Source organism: Nanorana parkeri, unplaced genomic scaffold (genome assembly GCF_000935625.1).
Source record: "Nanorana parkeri isolate BGI_ZX_2015 unplaced genomic scaffold, ASM93562v1 scaffold1363, whole genome shotgun sequence".
Classification (NCBI taxonomy): Eukaryota; Metazoa; Chordata; class Amphibia; order Anura; family Dicroglossidae; genus Nanorana; species Nanorana parkeri.
Window position 1 is genome coordinate 12,525 of NW_017307631.1, and position 10,036 is coordinate 22,560.

Sequence of the window (10,036 nt, forward strand, 5' to 3'; positions counted from 1 at the left end):
GAGAGGCGCACCGTACTCAGGCACAAGGGAGACATTCCCGGCCACGTAAGTCTAACACACACCGAGGAAGATGATGTCTTGCTGAAAAGGGATCGGCTCCAGCCATCCCTTTTATTCCTTCCTTCTCCTCCTCTCCCTCCTACCTCTGCACAAGCACGAGATCGATTTTATATTTTTAAAGATACTTTGTGTTTTTTGTTATGCAAAAAGGAAACATTGTTCCATCGCAAGGCAATCATCTTCGAGCCCGGAGCGCCCCTGGATTGTGTCCGGCAGGAGTTTACATCACCGATCCTTTCCTCTGTCCTTGATTGAACTTTAGCAGCGGATCGGTATATCTGTGCACCTTGTTATCCGTCGGATCCGGTCGGTTTGCATGACCCCGTCATCATTTGAAGAATTATCGTCCATAAGGTGTACGGAACCCAGCCAGAGCTTCAGCCCCAATCTCGGGTCCCCGAGCCCCCCAGAGACTCCCAACGCGTCGCATTGCGTTTCCTGCATCGGGAAATACTTATTGTTGGAGCCTCTGGAGGGAGACCACGTTTTTCGAGCGGTGCATCTGCACAGTGGGGAAGAACTGCTCTGCAAGGTATGTATATACGTATCTTATCTATGGAGAGAGAGAGCTATGCATGGCCCGTGTCCTACATTTCTTTTGTCCTGAGATAGCCTGCGAGCCTTAGGAGTTCATTGACATCTGTATTTATGCATGCAATTAAAAAGATGTAGGCACTACACTGGGATGGAGGAGGGGCGGGAGACCAGCCGGTGACCTGAGCAGAAAGGTTCAGGCCACATGTAAGCCCCCATTCACACTTCAACGTGAGCATTTGAAGCCGATTTTATTTTGCATGCTTTCAGGCTTGAAGGTTTTTGTTTTAACCAATGGAAAGCTAGTTAGTAGGACGTAGTAGAGGTGATGGTTGTTGAGCATGAAAAACGCTCCTTACTGGCATATCTTCTAGTTCCAAAAACGTGCAATTGGGCCCGAAAAAAGGCTTGGGTACTTTTTTCGAGCTGTGGTCCGGCTTGAACGGGCACCATTGAAGATGATGGCATTCTTCATGTTGAGCGTTCAGGAGACAATCAGGTTAGGGGGGGGCTGATATAGCGCTTTGGGAAACCCCTTTTTGCAGGTGTGCACATAACTCCTCTTTTCAGTTAGTGCTTTGATGTCTCATTTTCTGCTCGTTGCTTTCTAGCTAGGAATACAAAGCCCCCTTTTAGACGAGTACCTGGTGGCACCCTCATGGTTCTTTGTAGATAAAACAAGCCATTGTACCCAAACTATCATCAATGGCTTCACTTTGCTTTTCATGTTCTTGACTCCATTATTGCTGTGTCTGCAATATCTGTAGCTTTAATGCACCGCTCCACAAAAGGTACCTTGTGGAAATGCAACATCGAAACCGGTGTCCCCATTCATTCATTCATAAACAATGGGACGTGAATGATGTAATTGCAAACCGTAGACAGCTCCATAATTCCCCATGGAGGCTAATAACAGCGATCCATTCTGCAGGCTGGAAATGGAATATTTTATGTAATGCAGTTCAATGTATTTAGGGGGAAGACTAATGGTGATCACCGGCAGGGAGTGAGTCATGTTCTGCGGTGTTTATGAATGTCTTTCATTCTTTCGCTGTTTTCTGAATGTTCACGAAGTTGGCTTGAAATACAGACCCTTCAATTGCATAAGCTGTCCTCCGAGGCCATGTGGCTCGAACCGCAGATTTCTGCTGACATATCCAAATTAAATTGCATGTTCCAAGTGACGTAGATGCACTTTTTGTGTATGCTTTGTACAATAATAATAGAGGATGCATCACTGTGTGTGTGTGTGTATATATATATATATATATATATTTTCATCTCACTCTCTAGATATAGAGTGAGAAAATACACACACACACACACACACACACACACACACACACACACACACGGGTAAGCCGTATTAGTCCAGTAATATATACACATATGCTATATAGCTATACTATATTAATCAAGCATATGTGTTAGTGTGTATATATGTATTGAGATAATAAATAAATATATATTCTCATACGTATGCATGAATATACTTTTTTTTTGGGTGGTGATTTTTGTGTAAGCCATCTTATATCTGTGGTCCAACAGCGCGCATATTCGCTGCAAGGTGAACGCGCAAAGACTACAACTGGCCATTCATACATCTGGCTCCATTGTGGCCCATAAACAGTACAATATGTTTTAAATGACAACCACACCACACATGCATCCAGACCTAATTCTTTGTTGGCGTTTAGGAGCACACACATATGCGCCGGTCATGTGGTCCATATTAAAAATAGGACGCAGTTCACAATATAGCCGACTGCAGTCACTGTGCCGCTAGTACCGTGCACAGTATATGGGCAGATGTACCGGCTTTTTTTTAATGAACGGCCATGCCGGTGTCTGAAGTACCGTAATACATAGCAGCTAATTAAAAATTCCAGATGAATGCGGTCAGACCACCGAAAGAGTGCTGATGGTCTGCGAAGGGTTCCAACACTTTATATTTGCTTTGATGATATGTCTGTCTTTGGTGCCTGAACTTGAAGCACACGTGAGGCTTCCCTCTGTGCTGACTTTACTCAATCCTTTGTTTCTGACGTTCCTGTTTTTTTGTTACCTCTTTTTTTAAGGTTTTTGACATTCGCTGCTATCAGGAGTCGCTAGCTCCCTGTTTTTGTCTACCTATACACAGCAACATTAACCAAATAAGTGAAATATTTCTCGGAGAGGCTAAAGCCTACGTGTTCTTTGAGAAAAGCCATGGAGACATGCATTCTTTTGTTCGTACCTGTAAAAAGCTCAAAGAGGAAGAAGCAGCCAGACTGTTCTATCAGATCGTGTCGGCGGTGGCGCACTGTCACGATGGCGGGGTGGTACTGAGAGACCTGAAACTTAGGAAATTTGTCTTCAATGATGAAGAAAGGTAAGGCTGGTAGACTGCTTTTTTTTCTTTATATATATATTTTCTTTTATTTTTTGGGGGGGTCTTTTTATATTTGTTTTTTTCTATCCTATTTTTATATGTGAATTTTTTTTTCTTTTTTCTTTTTTTTCTTTCATAGTGGTTTTATTTTATTAAATTTTTTTTTCTTTTTTAGATTTGTGGTTTTTTGTTTTTCTTAACAAATGCAAAAAAAGTAAAATGGTAATTTTAATTGTATTTTTTAACCAGACGCTGATGAGGCCATTCTGTCTCTGATACAGCTTGCAGTATATTTTACTATATGTTGTTTAGAACATAATCTGTCACTCTAAAAGCTCACCGAAATAATTTTTGTGAATAGCAAATGTTGGTGTATTGATTCTTTCACAATCCAGTCAGTAAGTAAGCGGATATGATTTTAGATCTATCCGGGGAAGCAATTGGAGGTCTATTTATACATTTGCCAAGTCTATTCACCCAGCTAAACTGCAGGATTCATTTGTTTTGTGCGAGTTAATCAGATGTTGTGAGATTAGGGCAAAAAGGAACTTTCTTAGTGTAATTTCTCTTCTGGTTGAATGTTCAATAGGTTCATTCATAAAGAATAAAGTCAATGGGAGAAATTCTGCATTATGGCCACTAGATGGAGCTGAGGATCATAGGAAATGCATCTTAGTAACAAAATGCTATATGACAGTTCTAAGAGAATGAGCATATAACTGTAACCATTGATGTCCCTGTATTAGCAATTGTTACATTCGTATTCTCATTTCAGCTCGTTACTAACATATATTTATTTCCTATGATCCTTCGCTTTTATTTTGTGGCCATAATGGGGCACTTTCCCCATTCACCTTGTTCTTACAAGAGAAATCTTAAGTCCTCTTTTGGGTCACAGCACATTTACAGATATCCTCCTGTGACCAAAGTCTGTATCTAGGGGGCTACTGTCCAAGATATGCCGACAGTGCAGAGCCACACTACAGCTGGGAAAAATCCCGACAATATTGTTGGCACCCACCCCTCTGCCTGATTGACAGCTGGCTCTCCCTCTCTAGAGCCAGAGCCGGATGTGCCCGCCCCTCCTCTCTGTCCCTCCAATCAGCACGGGAGCACTCCCCTGTGGGGAGTGATGACTGGGGGTCACTGCTCTCTGCAGGGAGAAGACCATGAGCTGAGTGATCAGCGGTTTGTGACCACTCTGCTCTCGCTCTATAGACAGCTGCAGTGTCTCAAGCCGTCTCTAAGTATTTGGAAGAATACATTTTATTCTCCTAATACTTCTCCTTTAATAAATAAACCTATTGATGATATTACACTAAGAACATTATTTTTTTTTTTTTTGCCCCATTCTCACAACAGCTGGGTAACTCCCATAGAACGGATGTACCTGCAGTTTCACTGGATGAGTCGGCTATGTGAATTTTTTTTGTTTTAATTCCTAATAGACCCCTAAATCATTATAAGCTGACAGGTACAGAATGATGGTCGACTTATTTCTGATCAAATTGTAGGGTGCAGTAGTCAATAGTATCCAGTCAGTCCATTTTTTTCACTGTTCTGTCTGTTTTAATCAATCTGGTTGTAATGGGCTTCAGTATCTACATTACTGGTGCTCCTACCACCACCTTGGTAAATTTACAAACCTTTGTTGGCAAATGGGCAATAATGGGACCTTTCTTGTATGATGTAAATGAGTTCCTGTGGATGGCTGGCAGTGTAGTCAATCTGTTTGGAGAGTTTTAAGCTTCATATACTGTGGTTGCAACAAGACATGTAGACTTGTATACAGGCCTGCTTCAGACACCACCTCAGCAGGAGCCATTCCAACTCATAAGAGATTTGATCATCTAACGGAGTTAGTTGGGAGAAATGGGTGATCCCGGCAGGTGTTGGATACCTCCTATTTTCTGTCAAGGTTAAACTGAGGCTTTAACCACTCAGACAATCTCCAGGAAAAAGCAACTGGGGCTACCCTTGCACTACAAGGGTTTGTTAATATCTAGGGACCTGTGTTGGACTTTTTTTACTTACCTGGTCCCTGCTCCCACTGTCTTGTGCAGCCCCCTTCCCCAGGCTCTGGCATTTGGAGGCCTGCTGAAGTGATTGTCTAAAGCACTGCCCATGTCCCTGCATTATACACGAGGACACTGAGTTTCAGTCAAGCAGCTAGAGGGGGAAGGAGAAGAGTATTGACTGCCGGGGCTGCAGAAATCGGGTAAGTAAAAGTCCTTTACATGGTCCACTAGGCATTAATGAGCAGTAAACCTTTGCGGTATGGGTTTTTTATTCTTGGAAATAGGCTTTACTCATTGGACATTAAAGACTGTGTCCAGCAGGCATATCCTATGTGTATCCCTGTATTGTGGGTTCGCGGGTGAACGGTGTTCATTGACAAATCCAGTCAATGCAGGGGGGATGTAAATACCATCTCAGTTGTGCAGGGAAGGAATGCAGTGTGCTAAACTCAAACTCAAATACAGGTTTTGAATAGCTGAAATGAATTTAGTCATATAGGATACAGGATAAGGCTGCCAGTTAATCTAATTATACACACACCCTGTGGGTCAAGAATACAGCTTTCATGTGAGGGACTGAGCATACCACGTCAAGATGTTTCATTTTTATGATGTCCAACAACAGAATATTTCCTCTGTTAATTTTGGCATGGCAGGCACCCCCTAATTGATTGTCCCTACTGAAGTAATGACGTAGGGTTTATTATTTCATGGTCCTCTATAGCTCTGCAGAATTTGTCTTGTCCCAAAGAACAGGGGGTGAACAATGGGTCTGGGTGCATGTATGAGCTATGAAATGACTGTTCCTCCTTCTGATATTTGGAGTGGTGGTGAAGCTTTTTTTTTTTTACGAATGAAGTTCATATGCACCTTAGATGAAAATAAATGTTTTTCATTGCAGAAGAGACATGCTATGTGTATTTTTGTCTCTGCCACTTGGATACTGAGGTAAGAGTCCTCAATTGTGGCATGCAAGGGAAGTATAATATGTTTATACAAATCAAGAATACTTGGGTTTATACTGGGATTCCAATGTCAGATCAGGGGGTTTATTATTCGAAGTTGCAACTAAGGGGTGAGCTCAAATATCCATACAGAGAATTTTTGGTTTTCATTCAACCAGACTTTGTACATAGACTTGGCCTATGAACGTTGAGGTACTCGGCGTTGGTCTTTCTCAACCACGTGCCATGGCACACTGGTGTGCGTCCTGGCCTCCTCAGGGGTGCCTCAAAATGTTGTGGTAGTGAAGGGGGCTCCTGATGTAAAAGGTAGTGGGACTGTGAAGTGGAGAGTGAAGGGGGGCCACTGAAACAAAGGGGGAAACGGATGAAGGGGAGAAATTTTTTTTTTTTTTTTGCGTGAGGTCCCTATGAAATTTATGACATTTTAGACTGGCGTGCCTCAAGATTTTGCTTTTAAAGGTTGAGAAACACTGCTTTATATTCAACACTGCACATGTATTGATGAAGAATGACTGACCTTTTATTGTAAAACTATACACAGAAGTAAGATTTTAAAGCATCGACAATCACTAAATTTACATAATCAAAAAAGAGTACCATTATTTAGTAGAGCCACCAGCACGAAAAAACACTACGGGGAAAATGGGAGCTGGGAGTGTAGGGAAGATGGGGAGAGGTCTTTGTTCTTTGTAATCTATTAAATTACGTTGACAGTGCTGACACCATGTGCCTAGGAATTTAGACCTGTGTTGCCATGTCAAAGAAAAAGGTAGCAGCATACCATTTCTGGCACATCAACAGTTATTGTTGTTCTGTACTTGCACTGGTTTTTAAAGGGATAAAACGGGAAATGTGCATGTATTCAGAGATGTACCATTTAAAAAAAAACATTTTTTAAATCTTGACAAATGTTCTTGTATCTATCTAACATGTCGTAAATGGCCCATAGTTGACCTTTTAGTGACATATTGCTGATGGCTTTAGTTACTGACCTCTTTAGATAACTAAACCTTGAGTATACACAGAGCAAATTGTGGTCGATTCTTAATGAACGGGACGAAATACGCTCAGTGGGTGGATCTATCTGCTGACTGCTGGCCAACATACATTGATTGAGAAATTGAAGGAGCCAGTTGAAAAATTGTTACACTGCATCCAATCAGATGGGTCAACTATTAATATGCAGTAGCCACGATGGGAGTTTCTTTAATCCTGATGCTTTAGTGTGTATAAGGCATATGTTAGATTTAAAATCTATCAATTGGAAGATTGGTTAAGTGCCCAATGTGGACTCATTGCTTTATCTTAGGCAGAGTGACATCTTTCAACTTAGTTTTATTTCAGTCAAAGGCTATGAGCTTCTATAGTAGATTGCTTGCTGAGTCAGTCTAGAGTGAGTCATGGCAAATAAGTAAACTTTGCACGTTGGCGATGGTAATCTGGTAATTCTATCTAGGAAACTGTTTTGCATGCTGCTGCCTGGACTTGCTCTTTAATCTTAGCAGCTACAAGGCCTGCGGTTGTAGAAACATGAATGGAAGAGTGCCTTGCCCGCTTGGGGAAGGTGGCTAACCTCTTAGCATTGTTCTATATGGAATGTTCACTTAATAAGTGTTGGTGGATGTCATTGTGTCAAGCAGTGTTTCCTGCTATACTCACTCAGTGTGAAGCCCAGTGCAGTGCAGATCTGAAAGTCCTGTGGATTACTTCTGCTTAACAATGCCTTTCCTGTGTCATTTTATGGCAGTCAGCTGATTTACTTGTGGTATTGCTAACCTTTCTGACCCCACTCAAATTCAATAGCATACAAACAGGGCTCAGGGAAATTGTTAATCAGCTTTAGCAAAGAATACAATGTAATCTGGGTTACATAAAAAAATGATGACGTGTTTAGTGAGTAGGGCATTCTGTGCAGTATATTTATGATTTTGTGCTTGAAATGAGTTGGGGATACTTTGGTGTTTATGCATCGGTCCTGCCTGTATACAGCTTTACAAATAAATTTGTCTTTGACAATGAGTGGGTGGCCGTCAAGTTTTTTCTTTCCCCTGTGAGAACTTCATTTGTTTTAACTGGAGACGAGATTATGCTCTTGCCTGAAGACATCTCGGTTTGGTCCAGCGGACGTCCTTCTGATCAGTCTAGGGCAGGGGTGGACAAATTATTATGGAATTCAGGAGCCAGTCTGTCCAATCCGGAAGCCAGCAGGAATTTTTTGGAGCCAGCTCAATTGACCACAACTAGAAGACACCTCAGATGTTAGGCGCCAGATGTAATTTTTGAGGTGCATTGGCTATCTGGCTCCCTAAATGGGATCCCAGGTCTGGTCTAGAGGTATTGCATTGTATCCCTTGCAGGCAAATTCAGAGTTCACAAAATTTAAACAATCTAAAGTTCAACTCCGGTGAAATCCCAAATGCTCATTTGGCTAGGGGAGAAAGCATAAGAAGAAATATTTGCCTTATTCACTGTTCCCTTGGCAGTCGGCACTCTCTTCTGCTGTCCGACGCTCTTGAATGCTGGCTGGTCCTGCATTTATCATGATGTCAGAGAGCTGTGACCAGCCAGCCAGTGACATAAAGCAAGAGGGGGTAATCTAAAAGGAGCACCTGTCCTGGTGACAAATGTCTAAGAAGGCATTTTGACTGCACAACAGGAAGTGAAGGGAAATCTCCTCAATTGGACACACACGGCAAAAAAGAAGCTGAAAGGAGTTCGAATTATTCCCCATTATATCCAAAATGCATCCAAAGTTGGCTATAGATGTTTTAGCATGTGCTATGTAGACAATGCAAGATTCCCTGCCAGGTGTGCCTGTTGCAGCTTGCAGATTTGGTAAAGCAACTTAGAGTGTATTTTAACAAAAAACTAATATACTGTTAGGTCCCAAATGGGGAGATTTTCTATCACATCCTTTCCTTGTGATGCCCTGTGCGTGCAACCAATCCTCTTCCAGGGTTATTGCTAGTTGTACCTTCGCGTCCCTGTAACCCATGTAGTCCTATTTCTTGTTCTAATGTCACAAAAGTAAAGCTCGAGGTGAAATCTCACCTGTGGAGTCAAAGTAAGCACTAAAAAATGGACAGAAGTTTGAACTCTTTCTAACACTTTCCAAATCTAAGAAAAATGGTGTTGGCTGGAGTTGATCAACTGGTGAATGTAGAGTCTGAGTCTATCTCCAACATTGCATTATTATAATTGCCACATAATACACAGGAAGGACAGTTCCTATCGATTTGGGGACCATGTTTTTTTTCTGATTTAGATGTACACAGGACTTAATGAAAAGTGGCCATGCGCACGTCCTAATTTAAATTGGTGTAAACTGGTATACAGCATAGGATTTTTCTGGAATTGCATTGTTATAAGATCGGTTTAGTTGCAAGACACAGCAAAGTTATTCCATTAAGGGTCAGCTGAAATTCACCAGGGGTAGTCCGAGCTTAGGAGAGTGGTATGTTCTTTCCTACTGGCCCTGTAAACCCCCTCTTTAGTTGGAGTAAGGACATAGAAACTCCAGGTACTGTTCCCAGTGGAAATTGATCCCAGTCGGCCAGCACTGTGTGGAAGGAGTTCTGTGGAAGGAGTTCTAACAATTCATCCATTGCGCTTTCCTTGTCCCACGAGAGAGTCTGTCAGTTGCATGAAACCCTTGCCTTGGTTAGGATGTTGCATAAGCTGATTGAAGTACATTTTGCTGAGCCTACAATTACACATATTGAGACAGCAGTCCAAACTGCAATGTGTCATGTACGAATAAACAAGCATTGTGCTGGGGAAAGGCCATTGGCAGGGAATGAAGGATATGATGGCACCTGCCACATCAGCACATTCCTATATGAGCAATGTTTAAAATTGACCATTACTCAGCATTCTGTTTTGTATGCTTTGCTCATCATAGCAAGCATTCTCCACACTTCCCTTCTGGCCTTTAATTTAGGATTGCACACAAGTCTCAACTGTTCTTGTATTGTTAAGAGAAGAATCTCTAGTTTTGTATACTTGGTTGGGATGGTGACAGCTGTGGTGGTAAGAGCAGGTAGACTGAGGTGGTGAAAAGTGCATTGGGGGTCTGAATGGGGGGAGTA

General features: G+C 42.0%; 1 protein-coding gene across 1 annotated transcript in view; it reads left to right on the forward strand.

Annotated features, from left to right (window-relative positions):
• The first annotated feature begins 376 nt into the window (after positions 1-376).
• TRIB2 (tribbles pseudokinase 2) overlaps positions 377-10,036 on the forward strand; it is a 15,622-nt gene continuing 5,962 nt past the window's right edge. The window contains exons 1-2 of the mRNA XM_018569587.1: positions 377-592; positions 2,673-2,965. Coding sequence (XP_018425089.1) covers positions 377-592; positions 2,673-2,965 — 509 coding nt within the window. The remainder of the gene's footprint in view (positions 593-2,672; positions 2,966-10,036) is intronic.